At 41.6% G+C, this 18,156-nt stretch overlaps 1 protein-coding gene across 4 annotated transcripts in view; it reads left to right on the forward strand.

Annotated features, from left to right (window-relative positions):
• The window catches only part of SPATA13 (spermatogenesis associated 13), a 70,050-nt gene that overhangs the window by 43,834 nt on the left and 8,060 nt on the right, over positions 1 to 18,156 (forward strand). For all 4 annotated transcript variants that reach the window (XM_088458601.1, XM_088458604.1, XM_088458602.1 and 1 more), the window contains 4 exons: positions 1,692 to 1,871; positions 3,250 to 3,482; positions 10,808 to 10,937; positions 12,180 to 12,552. In XM_088458601.1, the coding sequence (XP_088314727.1) occupies positions 1,692 to 1,871; positions 3,250 to 3,482; positions 10,808 to 10,937; positions 12,180 to 12,552 (916 nt within the window). The remainder of the gene's footprint in view (positions 1 to 1,691; positions 1,872 to 3,249; positions 3,483 to 10,807; positions 10,938 to 12,179; positions 12,553 to 18,156) is intronic.

Here is an 18,156-nt window from a genome sequence, read left to right on the forward strand (position 1 = left end):
CCCCCCTGTCGCCTGCCCAGAACTCAGTTGCCGAGGGAGGCAGGTAGGGGCACTGGGGGATGACCCGGGGACCAGAGCTTCTAGGGAACACACGGGGATGTTTTAGCACTACATGGGGGCGGGGCTTCGTTGGCATGGGTACGGGGTTTCGGATTGCATGCAGAGACTATTTGGCTGGCCATGGAACGGAGCTTCGGAAGGCAGATGTGGGGAGGGGGGACGGTGAATGGTCGGTGCTCCGGATCCTTCAAGTGCAGTGCAGACACTCTTGACAGGTAATTCTTTTTTTTTCCTTTCAACACTGTCTTCACTGCAGGGGATCCTGAGGGCCTATTTTCAAGGTGGGCCTGGAGCTGTAGCTCCATCCGCACCATTATTAATCCGGCCCTGCATTCCGCCACATAGCGGCATTGTTGAGGCCATATGCATGTACAATTGCGATCAAAATTACAAATGACATCTGTCCTTTGCAAAGAGAGGAGTTTTGTGTGTATGACCCACGAGTTCTCCTGCACATGCGCAAGCCGCGGGAGACACTCGGAGCGGGATTCTATTGGATCTCTCTCGTGGCAGTCTGCGGTGAGAAGCCCATATAGATAGCTTTGCATGTAGGATGCAAGTTCTGGAAAATTTCGCTTTCCAGAGCTTTGTACATATGGGAAATGCCTTCGAAAATGTCAGTTTTTGGAGTTTTGACGCATTTCAGTGTTAGTACATACCGCCCTTAGGCTGATGTCACAAGATGTTTTACTTTTGATTTTTTTTTTTTTTTTTAGGCAAAGACCCACCTGTTACCTGTGAATACATTTTACTTTTCACATAGGAAGAACTTGTGTTACCTTAAACACTGAAGGAAAAATTTATCAAACCTTTCAGAGAGATACTGGTGAATTTAACCGTAGCAACCAATCGGCGCCTGTCATTTCATAGACCGTGCTAGATAAAATGACAGCTAGACGCTGGGCACCTTCTCTACCTTATCTCTCGAAGGTTTGATGCTTCTTCCCGTGAATGCCTGTGTGATACCAACCTGAGAGAACTTGAAGACTCTGTAGCCATTTGCCTTCGGGCTGTCTGTTATCTGCTGTAGAAACAATTAAATAATGTGTAATACTTGCCTGTATGTGACACACAGTTAATGCGACGAACGTTTTAAGCTATATACACATTCTACAGAAGAATGTAGTTATTCTGACGGGTTATTGTGTTTCCTACGTTGCTCTGTAGACGCAGTTATTGAGATGAAATCCTCTATTGCCCTCCATATAAGTTGCTGTGCCTACGCTGCAATCGGGGTCATCACTTTACACGGTATCCTATTTCCGACAGCGGTACACCTGATTGCTGTCCTTATGGAATCTTTAGGTGGGGAGTTTTCTATACTGAGACATGTTGCTTTGGTCACTAGCTGGAAGTAGCTCCAGTTCATTGAGTTAGTTCAGGAGCTACCGCTATGGAATGACAAGAGCCGCGTTGTCCAGTATATAGATCAGGCCTTTAGCAGAGCTGTTCCAGTAAATCTGGGTAGGAGTAGAATATCCTCACAAGAATCCACTCTATACCTTCACTGTGCAGTACTAGATTAGATGTACCAGGCACGCAATCTGGTCCACATCCGTCCCATAAAACTCTGCTGATGGCACGGATTATGTCAAGTTCCAGTGAAATTGATTGTCCTACTTTGATTTCAGGGCTACATCAAGCAGTGCCGTAAGCACACAAGCATGTTCACTGAAGCCCAGCTCGGGACCATTTTTGGAAACATTGAAGAAGTGTATAAATTCCAGAAAACATTCTTCAAAAATCTGGAGAAACAATACAACAAAGAGGAGCCTCATCTGAGTGAAATTGGGGGATGTTTCCTTGAAAATGTAAGTGTTTTGGTTGTAACTGTGAAACAGCAAATCAGTTGGAATACCACATGTATTCATAGTGTTATTATGTAGTTAGAACAAATAACTGGATCACAACGGCCCCATACAGTAGGTTTATCCTACCAAATACAGATTGTTCAAGGTTCTGTATGTTCCTATTGGATTTTGATCCAGCGAAACGGGAATTCCTGGTCCACACATGAAGCAGCAATGAATCTAGACTCTTTATATAGGGAGCTGGTTTACCCGTTCTGTTGACCTCTTATGAAAAATACGTCTGTCGGTGTATAAATGGCTTCATCATGTCGTCCTCCGTTCCTGCTGTCTGCTGTGCACCTCTGTCTTCATGCGCAGGACTTCTGATGAACGTATATTAATTGTATTCTCGTTTGTGTACATGTATCACAGCGTAAAGGAATTATAGTTTTACTGAAAAAGAAATTCAGACCTAGTAAAACTGTAAATCTATTTCAATCCCCCCACATGACCAATTACACAAAATTACCCTTCCCCCATCATCACCATAACCCTAACATACAGTACAGATATACCACCCCCCACCATATATCACCAACAACACATCACACATCTGAAACCCCCACATCATTAAATCCCCAAAAGAAAATTCCATACAACCCACCGCTGTCCTGCACCAGATCCACCAAAGACTGACTACCCCCTACTTCCACAAAGTTCTCCACTGATATCAGAAGAAAATAAAAGCTCTGTACCCGAGTATCCTCCATGTCATAGTACAAAGAGCGCAGCAGAGGCTCACAAACCATTTGTAGTCCTAGGGGAGTTTGGGTCAGCTCCACACATTGCTCAAAATAGTGTTGAGCTTCAGTTTGCTCAGCCATCAACGCTAGGATGCCTGTGGTTGGCACTTCAACTTCCAATGAATAACAAAGCTTCCCTGCATTTCCCGCTAAGTCGACCGACCAGCCTTCAGATACCTTTTGTACAGTGCAGGAGGTAGCACATGACTTCCCTTAGGTACATACACCCCATCGGCCCGACGAACAGTTTACTTAACAGCAATGCGCTTTGTTGCCGAGATATGGGAATGGCGCTATATCCCTTTTCCCCCTCTCCTACATCTGCCTTTGACATGTAGGGCTCCATACCCAATTTGGTAGAAAAGGTCCTAGCACTTCAGCCTCTGTGGAAGCCTTTAGTATCCAATCATTGAATGCCCTAGTGACCCCTTTGTTTAATTGGATCAACTGGTGGAGGCTTACAGATTGTGTTATACATATGTGTATAGTGTGTGTATGTGTGTGTATATGTATATATATATATATATATATATATATATATTCTCCTATTTTTTCTTTCTTTTCTCCTGTCTTTTTCTGGTTTTGTGTACATGCAGCAAGAAGGGTTCTCCATCTACTCTGAGTATTGTAATAACCACCCCAGCGCCTGCCTGGAGCTCTCCAACTTCATGAAGCTGAGCAAGTATCGTCACTTCTTCGAGGCCTGTCGGCTGCTCCAGCAGATGATCGACATTGCTATCGATGGATTTCTGCTGACTCCAGTCCAGAAGATCTGCAAATACCCCCTGCAGCTAGCGGAGCTGCTGAAATACACCACTCAGGAGCACAGGTGAGCTCTTCATTATCAGACAAGGGGGACCTCTGCTACAAATCCATTATTATTATTAAATGGTTGCTGCCAAAAGGACATTATACTGCCGCATTGCTTATATCAAACATGTAAACTAAAGGGGAATGTGGTATCTAGAATGCTTGGTTCTAGGCGTTTCCTGTCTAAACCATCATAAACTCCTCCCACACATTTCTTGTAATTTCCACCTATTAAACTGCAGAACAGTGCTTCTTGCAGTGTCTGTAGGAGAAGGCATGGTGAACATGGTTGTGACTGACATGATTGAAAACTAGCAGATATATGGTTCTTTCATTTCTGGTCTGCTTAGTATGGGGGAGCTTTATCAAAGCTTGAAGCTTGAAGATGGAGAAAGTGGAGATAGATAAAGTACCAACCAGTCAGCTCGTAACTGTCATTTTACTGGCTGTGTTTGAAAAAAATGACAGGAAGAAGCTGATTGGTTGGTACATTCTCACTTCACTTTATCTCTTTCCAAGCTTTGATAAATCCCCCCATAAGAATCCACATATAATTAGTCAGACTGATTATAACATATTAATCCAAAATTCATCAACATTTCCATTTGTTTGTGACAAAGAGGTCTATTCAGCATGATATAATTAACGTAAAAAATCCGGAAATACTAGTTTCCACATTATTTAAGCTTTTGCCCTATTCAGCAATGTGTATATGGAGAAGATGATGTAAGTATCTTCTCCATATTTTCCTAATTCGCAGAGTTCCGCACTGTAGGGATCATGCCATTAATCTCTATAGTGCTTTAACGCTTTTTGCTATTCATCAATGCCATTTCAGAATGGCGTTATATGAAGCGAATACTTTAATATATAACAAACTGCAGGGACAGAGGGAAATTTTCCCTTAAGTCCCTGCAGCATCTTGTAAGCCCGCCCAGTCTCCGTGCCTGCTTCCCGGCGATCGGCAACAGGTAAGTGTACCCATGCCAAAATTGATTGACATATGTATACAGGCTTTATACTAGCCTGTATACATGTATATTTATGTGCGATTATATTTAACATTTATATATAAATGTTAAATATAATCGCACAAAAATATGCATGTATACAGGCTAGTATAAAGCCTGTATACATATGTCAATCAATTTCGGCAGGCTGGAGCTGTACTTACCCTGTCGGCGGTCACCGCAAGCAGGGACGGAGACTGTTCCCGAGCGCATGACTGAGCATGCGCAGAGGAACAAACAGAAGGGATTGTTTTTGGAATCCCTATAACAATACCTTCTGTGGTATCGCAGGGACAGCGCGTTACTGCAACCGCTGTCCCTGCAGAAAATATTGCTGAATAGCTTCCATATTTTATCATAATTGATAAAATGTTGTGACGATGTTGCCCGATAATATTCTGGGCAACATCGTCACTCTTGCTAAATAGACCACAAAAGTAAGAAAACATGAATGTGAGTGACAAATATTCTTTGTACATTGTACAGTGATGCAGGATTAAAATATAAGTAAACAATAGTAGTAATAATAATTATAATAGGAAGAAATTAAGGTAAATTTGAAAAAATTGAGCGGTTGACTGTGCAAGCCTAAATTGGTACAGTTTACCTTTTTCTAATGGCAAAATTCGAACAAACTAACAGTTTACTTTTTTTTTTTTTTTTTTTTTTAAATATCTTTTATTTCTTTTTTATTAAATAGTGATTAAAACAAATTGAGAAACATTAATTTTAATACAGAAATGAGCTGCAAATTTCAAACTACAAATTGTAATCTGGGATAATTAAGGATAGTGCTGCAGAAATGTTTGATGGTCGCAAATTTTTGAGCATTCCTAATCCTATACTTGTATTGTATAAAGCAAATTGAAAAAAATCTCATACATTTTAATACAGTGTGGCCAGCTGTAGTGTCATTTCTTTGGAATGTGTGTTTGGCATTTTTGACACTACTTTGGCCAAGAAAGAAGAGTATGGAGTTGCCATTGATATCCATAAATGGAAATAAGATTAAAGATGGTTCAAAAACACCATCTTGAATTTGCCAACCATGGGCACAACAAATGACCCCTGGCAAAAGGAAATAACACCTACTTTAGAAGGGATGTAATCCTATCTTTGGTTAATGCCAGTTTGTTATTTTACAGTGGTTGTACATGATAGGTTTAAAAGAAAGCCACCCATTGCGTCCAGCCATGCCTCCTTCCTTTCATTGCCCTCCCAGATAACTGTAATTTGTATTTTTAAACAAGTTAAAAGAAGGTGGTTATGCCTTCTATTCTGCCATAAACGAATCTCTGCTATCATAGATTTACACTATATTACAGAATACAGATGTGGCCTCATACACTATTGCCACAATCACGCCTAACAGCCTTTCTCTGCGCACAAGGTCCTGTGCGACCCTGATTGCGCCGAGCACTGTCTGTCTTTTTTTGCCCAAAAATGCATCTTAGTCACAATGTGATGGTCAATACCACTTAACGAGACTGCACTGATTAATTTGATATCCGACGCTTGTACATCTGTGTGCGAATGAGTCTGAATCTGTATAGGAAGTGCTATGATGTACTGTAGCATCCGCGGCTTTTTATTACGCCAGAGTTCAGCTGTGCTTCATCGATACAGATTTATTATAACTAATTCCTGTGCAGTTAGTCGCAGCCCGGCGTCTCTGGTACAGACAGAGGTGTTTTCCTGCATCTGCGGTGCGATTAAGATACAAATTTAAAGAATAATCTGCTTTGCTACATCGCTTGCCACGGCTTGCGCCTAGGTGTATGAGTACTCATCTGCACAATGTATGGCTGTTGAATGATCTATTTCACACACATTTCTGTGTTAACCTGTCATTAGTGGGGGGGGAGGAGTGTGACTCCAGCATTAAATTGTTTAGGCGCCTAAGTAATGACATAGAATTTTAGGCGACACTATCCATAACTAATACACAGACTTTGTTGTGGAATAATCTCAGAGTCATTTCTCAGCCTCAAGGACAAACTGTCAGTGTTCACTCTTGAATTCAGACATTCATCTAATTTGGCTTCCAGTGTTGTTTTGATGTCTCATACTTATCGTTCCCTTGACTCCAAAAGATATTTTTAGTTCCTCTGCCTCTAATCAGTCCATGCATTTTGGTGTATCGTGTGATCCCAGACCTCCCTCCATCTGGGTTCCTGGATGGTCCTCTTAGGAACACAATGGGGTTAGTGTTGGAGGTATACTTGGAGTTCGGCAGGAGAACAGGGGAAAAGTCTGCACTGTGACCGCTGTAAAATGGAGAAATTCTTTCTCTGCACAGAGAGGGTTCAGTTTTCCTGACACTAATCTTCAAGAATTTTGTTACAGAAGTTGAGGAATGGAGGGAGGGGGAGCTAGTATATGAATTTATTGGAAATTCTGATGCATGGTTTAAATGCCAACTGGAACAGAGTGATCCGGTCACAGTAATGACATTCAAATGGCATTTACATATGCTTCATTATAAGCAGATCCAACTGCTGGCTTCTGTAGTCTGAATTTTCCTTGCAAGCATTTTAAGCTATTTTACATTTTATTTGAAATAAAACTATGTGCTTAAATATGTGTACCCATACCAAACATATGGTCAGTATTTAGGGGCACGCAGCTAAATAAAAAAACAAAAAGGAAATGTTCGGCGCTAACCTGAGAAGGGGAATCGGGTACTAGTGCAGCAGTAAAAAGGAAGTATTTGCCAAACTCACTAGAAACACCAAAACCCAATAGAACTGCGCTTAAATACCCTTGCTGGGACGTAAATTAAACCAGTGTGAAATAAAAAAGGATTTTAATCACAACATTTCATCAGTAAACAATCAAGGCACAGTGATGTTGTAAATCGTACCAAATATTTCATATGAAGAAACACATAAAAACTTAGAAAAAAATCTATATATCGCATATCTCATATACATAAACCGATCTTTGATTATTCAATGCAACGATTTGTGGATATGTGTATTAGTCCTGGTATAGTCAGATTGATAAACCAGTGTTACAACACAAATGTTGCTATAGTTCCTCTGATGTGTGACACCAGCAGTCCACTGTGGTATTTTGCTGGTGTAAACCAAGTCCTGCATGCGGGGTGTCTTAGTATGTGTCTGGCGGGGCGGCGTCCCGTATCCCCCAGGTGCATATACTTACCCTCAGCGTCCTTTCCTGATCTCCTCCAGGTGAACGGTGTTCTCTTCTCCGTCCTCGGCGCGGTCTCCGGTCCTCTGCTCCGCTGTGAATGACCTGGAGGATATGGGACGCCGCCCCGCCAGACACCTACTAAGACACCCCGCGTGCAGGACTTGGTTTACACCAGCAAAATACCACAGTGGACTGCTGGTGTCACACATCAGAGGAACTATAGCAACATTTGTGTTATAACACTGGTTTATCAATCTGACTATACCAGGACTAATACACATATCCACAAATATTCATATCAATATAAAGATATCCACAATCTATCTTTTACCACCTACCCCACATCACCCATTAGATTACAGGGGCACTGTGACCCCAAGTTTTATACAATAAAAACCAAGTGATTTTCAAACAATATTGTGTAGTACATAGTATTACGTGTAGCGCCGACCTCCCAGACAAGCCATATACTCTAGAATTGATTGGGTTGGGTAATCCCATAGCGGTCCGCAGCAAGCACTAACCACATACTACTGCCCGTAAGTCTAAGCGCAGGTCTTCCATCTCCCTTTTATGCTATAAACCGATCTTTGAAAAAAAAATACATACAATTACTTCTTAGAACAAATCGTAATAAACATGATAAAAAAGGAGTTAATCAGACTCCAAACAATTGTTTTTGCTGCTCTCTTCACTGGGATCCTGCGTGGTCAGCTGCCCACTACGTACTAAACACAGAGATCTGGACTGCATTGCTAAAGGCCTCCACCGCTAATTAACCGCACAGACCGGAGACTGCAACCGCCACAATATCATACTGCACTGTGCTGCAGCTGGATAGCCCGACTGCCATCACTTGGAGCTGCGGGCGGTGGCCGCTGCTAGAAATAGGACCATCGCCGTGTGCACACTTGACTCCCGCAGAAAGGAGAGTAATGTGAATTAATTTACTAAGTCACTCTGACGCAGAGGTAAAATAAGCGATCCGACGGGCCTTTATGTTGAAACATACATTTATTTGCATGCAGTATTTACAACAAACAGCTGATCCAACTGAATGCACTACACTATGTGGATATATTATAAAGGAATCCCCAAGTGAACTGTTTTTTGCTACAAAACGTGAAAATTTTTGCTATATATGTTGCAACAAATACTAGTCACTTTCAACATATTAAATCCAAGCTTGCTATTTAGGACAATTGTTGTGCCCTTTCTTGGCTCATTGGAGAAATTCTAGCTGGTTATCCACTTTTTGCTCTAATTTGTAAACAATTGTTTGGAGTCTGATCAACTCCTTTTTTATGATGTTTATTACCATTTATTCTAAGAAGTAATTGTATGTATCTTTTTTGAAAGATCTGTTTGTGTGTATGTATATATATTACTCCACGTGCAAACTCGAACCTATCCGAACCTGCACATCCCTAATATATATATGTGTGTGTGTGTGTGTATATATGTGTATATGTGTGTGTGTGTATGTATATATATATATATGTATGTATGTATGTATATATATATATATATATATATATATAATTTTTACATTTTCGTGTTTCTTCATATGAATAAGGATACTGGATTTAAACCTCTATACGCTCCTGCTGCCTATACCTTCTAAATCCTGCCTATACCTTCTAGAATTGACGCTGTTTGCGTACGCAGTCATACCGTAAATAAATGCCTTCAGATTTTGAGAAATGTGTTTCCAACGCACAAAGGTTATTATTCAACATAAAACCAGTAGGTTACATGCTGTGATCTAAAGATAATTTAGCGCAAAGAAATCATACTGACCCAAGGTACAGTTATACATACGCACGTGCACTGGGACCAGTTACCGGCATCAACAAGAAACCTCCATCAACAGCATCAGCAAGAAGACTCCAGATTGGAGTCTGTACGCACATTTATACCCTTACAGGGACAAGTAACACAATAGGCAAGTTTGGCATGATTCCATTGGTTCCCAGTCACAGTGCATCTGTTACAGGACATTTAACAGGTTCATTCAAATGGACACAGATCAGCCTCCGACAGCCTTTTGTCTCCTTATTTCCCACCGCATGCAAATCTAAGCTGCTAACATGACAAAGTACATTTTAGTGTTTTAACTCTCTACAGTCCATAAGTTGAGAATGCATGTTGTGATCTTCTCACCGATGACACCGGACAGCTGTTGAGACAGAGTAGATCAGTACAACACCAAGCACTGTTTGCTTATCATGTACTAAACCTTAGATATCAAAATAGTCTTTATTTCACAACATTAGTAAGAAATGAATAAACCTTGGATATTACACTTTGAAGCTATGGAACCTTTTATGTGAGTGTGCAGTGTGTAAGTATGAGGGGTCTGGGAAAAGACGCTAGTTAACTTGGGGCAGATGCGTATGCATGAAGCTAATAAACATCGTTCGCATGCAGGATTTTATGCATTCGCTAATGTGCGTCATATGAACAGCGCAACTGTGTGTATTTAATGTGTGTATGGGGTATGGTGAAATATGCAATCGCATGATTCTAATAATAGCATCGCCGTATGTACTTAAGTGTGAGTTTCCCTAAAATGGCGCTGGGCGGCCATTCGCAAAATGGCGTCGTGCACATCTCATTTTCTAAGATGGTGTCTTGTGGCCATTCGCAAGATGGCGTTGTTCCAATATAATTTTAAAATGATTCTGTCTCAGCCAATTATCCAGCTTTCGACATTAAATATTTGGTACAGTTTACAACATCACTGTGCCTTGATTGTTTACTGATGAAATGTTGTGATTAAAATCCTTTTTTGTTTCACATTGGTTTAATTTATGTCCCGCAAAGGGTATTTAAATGCAGTTCTATTGTGTTTTCGTTGCACGCAGCTAAATGTTTGATAACTGCTTTGTTTAATTATTTTTTTTTCCATTTTTTTTTTTTTTTTCATTTGATAACTCTTGGTTTATTTGTTACTGAACATGTGCTCAGTGGCGGCATCTCGTACCCAACCCATCCCTGACTGTTCAATTACTTGCACACCTTGTATTACTCCAGTGTTGAGAGAAAAAAAACTTCCCTATTTTATTTTTTTTCAATCTTTTTATTTTTACAGATGATTATACTGTGTATAACTTTGTTGTTTGCAACTGCTTCTGTGAAAACATTTGTCAGTGGTTAATGCCAGTTTATGTTACAGGGATTACAGTAAAATAAAAGAAGCTTACGAGGCCATGAAAAACGTTGCTTGCTTAATTAATGAGCGGAAAAGGAGGCTGGAGAGCATAGACAAGATCGCCTGCTGGCAGGTTTCCATTGTCGGGTGGGAGGTGAGCTGTGTTTGCAGTGAGACACGTTGGAAGGATTCTGTTGTTGAGCTGCAATTTCTGAGCTGTGGCAACATTGAAAATTCATACAGTACAATTACTATATAATGCAAAGTGTGTGTGTGTGTGTGTGTGTGAATTTCTGACACTTCCCTCTCAGAACATACATTTTGTCTCCGGCTATGGAACTAGCCTTTTTTGCACTTTGAGTCCTATTTGAGTACTATATAAATAACATTATTAGTAGTAGTGGTAATATTATTATTTTTCTCAAAACTACAGGTACACATTTTCTATAAATTTGTAATACAGCCCTGCCCCGCATAATCGCTTAATTTATTTAAAACACATCAATAATGATAATTCAGTTTATTTTTGGAGTATTTATTTGGAAAAAAAAAATATTTAAGCAAACCATGCAATCTAAACTATTCAAAAGTGACTTATTGAGTGAATAGGTTTAGTCCTATCTAAAGATCATACGTGTAAATTATTGGATCTCACTGTGAGTATAATAATAATATTGTTCTGCATCCCTTAGCTTAGGTGAGGTTATTTACCTTTGAATTTTACTAAGAGTCATACTGCTACTTTGGTAGCCATATTAACTTCTAAGGAGGAGATTTATCAAATCGTGGAGAAAGATACCAACCATTTAGAGTCTTAGGTTAGGTACACGATGTGTGACCCAGCGATACATACTACACGATCTGGTGTACGACGATGCGATGTGTCGTTACATGCTGCATGTAACAGCACTTGGTCGTTCACCACATCCTTCCATTTGTTGTGCAGATCAACGACTGTCGTGCATGTGCAAGGTGGCGTACACCCTACATGATCCGTATGAGATATATACGTACGTACGTACATACATACATACATACATACATACATACATAAATACATGTTTTTGTGTTTAGTTCACAAAAAAAATATTTAGATAAATTTCTATTCATAAAGGAAATAAATATTCTCTATTATTGTAGAGATATGACCAGATTGACCTACTATTATCTACTGAAAAATATGCTGTGGGATGTTTGTGAAAACTGTTCTACAGGTAACTGCATAGAAGTGCTGTTGTCCATTGAAACAATCAGATTCTAGATTTAATTTTTTAGAACAGTTTAGAAAAGGACAACAAATTCCTACTTGCTGTGGGTGATGCATTAGATTTTCAGTTTTCATCAATGCCGCACAATGAGTTTTCCATTAATAACGCAGATGCATGTGTCTATCTAGGGACAAGACATTTTAGCCAGGAGTTCCGAGCTGATCCATTCAGGAGAACTGACAAAGATCTTCAAACAAGGGAAGAGCCAGCAAAGGACGTTCTTTTTATTTGACCACCAACTGGTCTTCTGCAAAAAGGACTTGTTGCGCAGAGACATCTTGTACTACAAAGGGCGGATAGATATGGATGAGATGGAATTTACCGACGTTGAAGATGGCAAAGACAGGGACTTCAATTTGAACATTAAGAACGCTTTTAAGATGGTAAATAAACAGACAGATGAAGTTCATTTGTTTTGTGCAAAGAAGCAGGAGGACAAGCAGGGATGGCTCCAAGCATTCTTGGATGAAAGGAAGAGAGTCCAAGATGACAAAGATATGGGTAAGTGCACCTGTGGTTTAGCTTCAAAACCTTGTCTTCCTGTTCCTTATCCTGATGTGACTAACAGATTCTAAATGAGCAAATTAGGCATTCATTGGTCATTGATATGGCCTTCATCTGATTTAGGGATGGGTATCCTTCAATAATCAGGATGCTGTAGGACTACATCTCCCTATGATCTTTATTCAACACTTTCATGGGAAATGTACCTTTTTGCAAGTGCAAGAGTGGTTAGGGTTAATTATTTTAACCTGTAGACCAATACAATATAATAGCAACCGTATTGTTCCTGGTAACGACCGACTGGTTTCCTTGCATTACCCGGGAAAGGATTTTGTGCATAGTTTCCTGAAGTTTACTCCCACTGGTAATGTCAGCTAAACTGGTTAAACAGGGAATGAGCACTTTCTAGATGAAGGGTTATGCTGAAAGCATTAAAAACCATTTTCCCAAATTTTTTTTTTTAAATAGTATTTTATTAGAAGAATCACATAAAAAATAAGAGACCATAGTAATCAGTAATCTCAAAATTATCACTTGAAAAAAGATCCGTGTCTCATAAAATAGAGAGAAATTGTGATCCATTTTTCAATTTAACACAAAACAAAAAAATATATAAATCGTACATTATTGAATAAAAAGAAAATAAAAAAATAATAAAATAATTAAAAGAGAGAGAAAAAAATCCCTGGGGTGGGACCCAAAAACCAAATATAAACATACGCATATATGTATATACAGATTTTATAAATATATATAGAAACTCATACATATGCTAATATAAATAACTTGTCACAGGGCAAAAGGGGAGGGAGCAGAATGAGAAGCTAACCATGGGCCCCAAATCTTATCAAAAGAATTAGAGGAATGGTTAATGATACTAGTCATATACTCCATACGATAAATATATCTAATACGGGCTAAAATGGACTGCATAGAAGGAGAATCAAGCTTTTTCCAATCTGCAACTAGCTGACATTTTGTTGCATTAAAAATATGGCGCATCAGTTTGTTTTGGTGCCTAGTCAGCGTGGGAAGGTCTAACGTAAGAAGAATATACTTAGGGTCATAAGGGATGGGTATATTGAGCAAGCGATGTACAAGGCCAATAACTTCCTTCCAAAGACCTACTATCTTAGGGCAAGTCCACTAGATGTGAAAAAAGGTGCCCTCAGCGGTACAACCTCTCCAGCACCTATCTGACGTACCAGGATACATTCTGCACAATCGAGAGGAAACATAATACCATCCATATAATAGCTTGTACGTATTCTCCTTAATTTTAATGCATATGGTGCTAGAGGCAGCATTATCCCAGATCTTGACCCATTCCTCATCATCTAAAGAGGTGCCCAAGTCCACTTCCCAAGCCCTTTCATGAGAATCACGTTGTGGAGACAGCTCCCCAACAAGCATTGCATATAGGGAGGAAATTAGACCTCTAGTTGAGGAGCGTCCCAAACATAGAACCTCTACGTTGGAAATGGGTCTATTAATTAGAAGGTGTTTAACCTTTTGAGTGGAAATGCCTAAGTTGCAAGAATTGGAAAAAAAAATTGGAGGGGAGGGCCATATCCTCCTGAATCTGAGAAAATTGGGGAAAGCTTAAATCTTTTGTGATGTCATTGAAATAGAGGAGGTTCCTCTCCCTCCATGGATAAAAAGAAGTCTTGTTTTTACCCAGAGGGAAATCGGGATTGTGAAAAATTGGGATAATAGGAGAAGGACTGGGGGCCAGACCAAATTTCCTATTAGCGTAGTCCCAAACAAATAGCGAACGGGAAACAATCGGATGAGAAGTGACGTTCTTTGGTCTACGTGGCCTCGGGAGCCAGAGGAGAGAGGAGACCATAGAAAAACCCAATTCAGCAGCCTCAATAGCAACCCAGACCTTCCCAATGCCAGGAGTACACCACTGCACACATTGAGCAAGTTGCGTGGCTTAACAATATTGTTTGAAGTCAGGTATACCTAACCCTCCACTATGTGTGGGACGTTGCAATAATTTCAATCGCACCTGAGGATGTTTGTTTGCCCAAATAAATCGTGAGGTATGGAACTGTAAATATTTGAAAACATAAGGAGGGATAAAAATAGGGAGAGTCTGAAAAAGGTAAAGTATCCGAGGGAGCACATTCATTTTAACAGAGTTCACTCTGCCTATCCATGAAATTTAGTGACTAGACTAGACCAAGAATTCAAGTCTGATTTTATCTGGTCTAAGATACTGGGAAAATTTGCTTGGAATAATTGGTGGTGACAATGTGTCAGGAAAATACCTAGATAGTTGTTTCCATAGAGCGTTTTGTTGACCCGGGAATATAGAAGTCAAGCACTTCTGTTTTACTCTAATTAATTTTATAGCCTGAATAGCTGGAATAAAGGTCAATTTCAGTGAGGAGAGGTTACAACGATTGAGCCGGGTTCCCAAGAGATATCATGACATCATCTGCATATAATGCAATTGTATGCTCAGAGCAACCAGCTTTTATACCAACAATGTCTGGATTGTTGCGGATCCTCGCTGCCAGAGGCTCCATGATGAGAGCAAAAATCAAAGGGGAAAGCAGGCATCCTTGTCTGGTACCGTTGGCAATTCCAATAAGGGAAGAAGTGGAGCGATGGACAGAGACTGTAGCAGTGGGTGATCGATATAGGGCTAAAATACTGTCTAGATATTTTCCAGAAAACCCCATTCTCTGAAGTACTCCCAAAACAAAGACCCAGGAAATGCGATCGAATGCTTTTTCAGCATCTAATGCCATAATTAGAGATGGTAACTTCTGAGTAAGGATAGAGTCAATCAGGTCGATGGCTCTTCTAGTGTTGTCAGATGCCTGACGGCCTGGTATAAAGCCTACCTGATCTGGGTGAATTAATTGGGTAAGAAGGGGGGCTAAACGGTTAGCCAAAATTTTTGCATAAATTTTAAGATCTATAATTAGCAATGATATTGGCCTATAATTAGAACACTGTGTAGGGTCTCTGTCAGGTTTTGGAATTACCACGATTTCAGCAAGTAAAGAAGCTGGTGCAAAGGTTGCGCCATCTAAAATATTATTATTAAGGCAGGTAAGATGCGGAGCGAGTTCCGTCACAAATGATTTGTAGTACTGAGCTGTGAAGCCATCTGGGCCCGGTGCAGCGGAGGATCGCATGGAGTTAATAGCAGCCGTCGCCTCTTCTATAGAAATCACCTCATTAAGCACAGAGAGCTGGGATTCCGACACACATGGTAGCGTAATATTGGACAGATATGAACAGTGGCGGGCTGGGCCGGGGGGCAGGGTGCCATGTGCCCCCCGGGCCGCAGCGTCATGCGGGCCGCGGGCAGTCTGTGTCCCTGTGACACAGACTGCACCGCGTGTGTAGATCTGACCGGACGGAGTTCGGTCAGCGCTACACAGCACAAACACACAGCCGCCGGAGCCGGCAGCTGTGTGTTTGCTTTAGCAGCTGATGAGAGTCAGACAGACTCTCATCGGCTGCTGCTCCCATTGCCAGAGCCGGACATCTTCCGGCTCCCGCAGTGGGTAATGGGAGTGACGCGTCGCTCCCATGATGCGTCACTCCCATAATGCAAAGCGGCGGCCGGAGGAGCTGATCTCGGCGGCGGGACCAGGAGCAGGAGCGGGTGTCAGGTAAGTGTTTTTTTTTTTTTTAATATATATATATTATGTGTGTCTACTACGGGGGTTCTGGCACTATAAGGAGGAGACCGCTACTGGGGGGACTACTACTACTGGGGGCACTACAAGGGGGGGGACTACTACTCCTGGGGGCACTACAAGGGGGGACTACTACTACTGGGGGCACTACAAGGGGGGGACAACTACTACTGGGGGCACTACAAGGGTGGGGACTACTACTACTGGGGGCACTACAAGGGGGGAGACTACTACTACTACTGGGGGCACTACAAGGGGGGGACTACTACTACTGTGGGCACTACAAGGGAGGGACTGCTACTGGGGGCACTACAAGGGGGGTACTACTACTGGGGGAGGGACTACTACAAGGGGAACTACAAGGGGACTACTACTAGGGACATTGCATACGGGGGAGGGGACTACTACTAGGGGCACTACATAGGGGGGAGGGGACTACCACTGGGGGCACTGCATCGAGGGACCACTGCTGGGGGCTCTGCATCGAGGGACCACTGCTGGGGGCTCTATATAAAGGGCAGTAGTGGGGGTACTGCATAGGGGGAAGTCTACAACTGGGGCCACTATTTAAGGGGCATTGCATAAGGGTTACCACTACTGGGAGCACTATATAAGGGGCTTACTACTGGGGGCACAAGGGGCACTGCATAGGGGGGATCACTACTGGGGACACTACTCGAGGCCTGCATAAGGTTGTCCTCTCCTGAGGGGGGGGGGGCCGCGCCGTAGCACACACGTTCTTTCGGGCACCCTGGCTACACGCTACTCCTCTGCCAGGGCCGCCTGCATGCATTTGCCCCCCAGGCTAAAAGTTGCCAGCCAGCCCCTGGATATGAATGTACTCCCTCGACACCATTGGAGGAAAAAAGGGGAGGTTCTGGTAGGTTGTAGAGAGAACTATAAAAATCTCTAAACTTTTCTACCATCACTACAGGGTCATACGTGAGGGCTCCTAGTTTGTGGGAATGTCATTTGTCTATCGTACTCGAAGCTTGTTTGCATCTTAACTTATTAGCTAAAAGAGTGTCAATTTTATCAGCCTTATCATATAACCGCTGGTGTAGTTTCTGTAAAATAGCTGCGGCCCGACGGGCTAGAAGGGTTTCAGCTGTCCTTTTAAGCAGTCTATCTGAGAGAGAAGGGAAGCTCTGGGGAACATTTATGTTGGGCCAAAAGAGTGGAGAATTGGGACTCTAAAGACAGAATTTCTTGGGCTGCCTTTTTGCGAATTGCAGAGGCTTTTGCCATTAGATGGCCTCGAATGGTAGCCTTATGGGCCTCCCATATTATACCAGATGAGAGATCAGGGGATGCATTTTCCTCAAAATAATGCAACAAAGCATTTTTAGTTTCCAAAAGAGTTGAGGGGTTCAACAAAAGAGAATCATCTAAACGCCATTTACGAGTCCCCTGTGGAACCCGATGTATATCTATCAAAATATAAACCCCCGCATGATCGGTCCATGTAAACGGAGTAATACCAGCATCACTAACTAGAGTCGAAATTGATCAAGAAATGTGAATCATGTCAATGCGGGAGTAGTGTTGGTGTGGTGCTGAAAAATGGGTATAATCTCTAGCAGAAGAGTGGCAAAGACGCCAAGAGTCACACAAATTAAGCTGTTTGAGGGAGGATGTGAGAGTGAGCGATGCATTAGATGGTGTCGCTTCATTCTTTTTAGGGAAACCGGATTTATCCAAGAGAGGGTCAAGGACAGTATTAAAGTCCCCTCCCAAAATTATATGACCCTGGCCAACTCTAGCTAACTTAAAAAATCAAGGTTGACCGTGGTTAGGGGCATATACTGAGACAATGGTAAGAACCTCTGTACGGAGGGTGCCAATCACTATTACATAACGTCCGTCTGCATCAGCTATTGTTTTAGTGTGCATAAATGGGATATTACGGTGAATTAAAATAGCAACCCCCATTTTT

Source organism: Taudactylus pleione, unplaced genomic scaffold (genome assembly GCF_031769625.1).
Source record: "Taudactylus pleione unplaced genomic scaffold, aTauple2 ptg000842l, whole genome shotgun sequence".
In the NCBI taxonomy this organism is placed as follows: domain Eukaryota; kingdom Metazoa; phylum Chordata; class Amphibia; order Anura; family Myobatrachidae; genus Taudactylus; species Taudactylus pleione.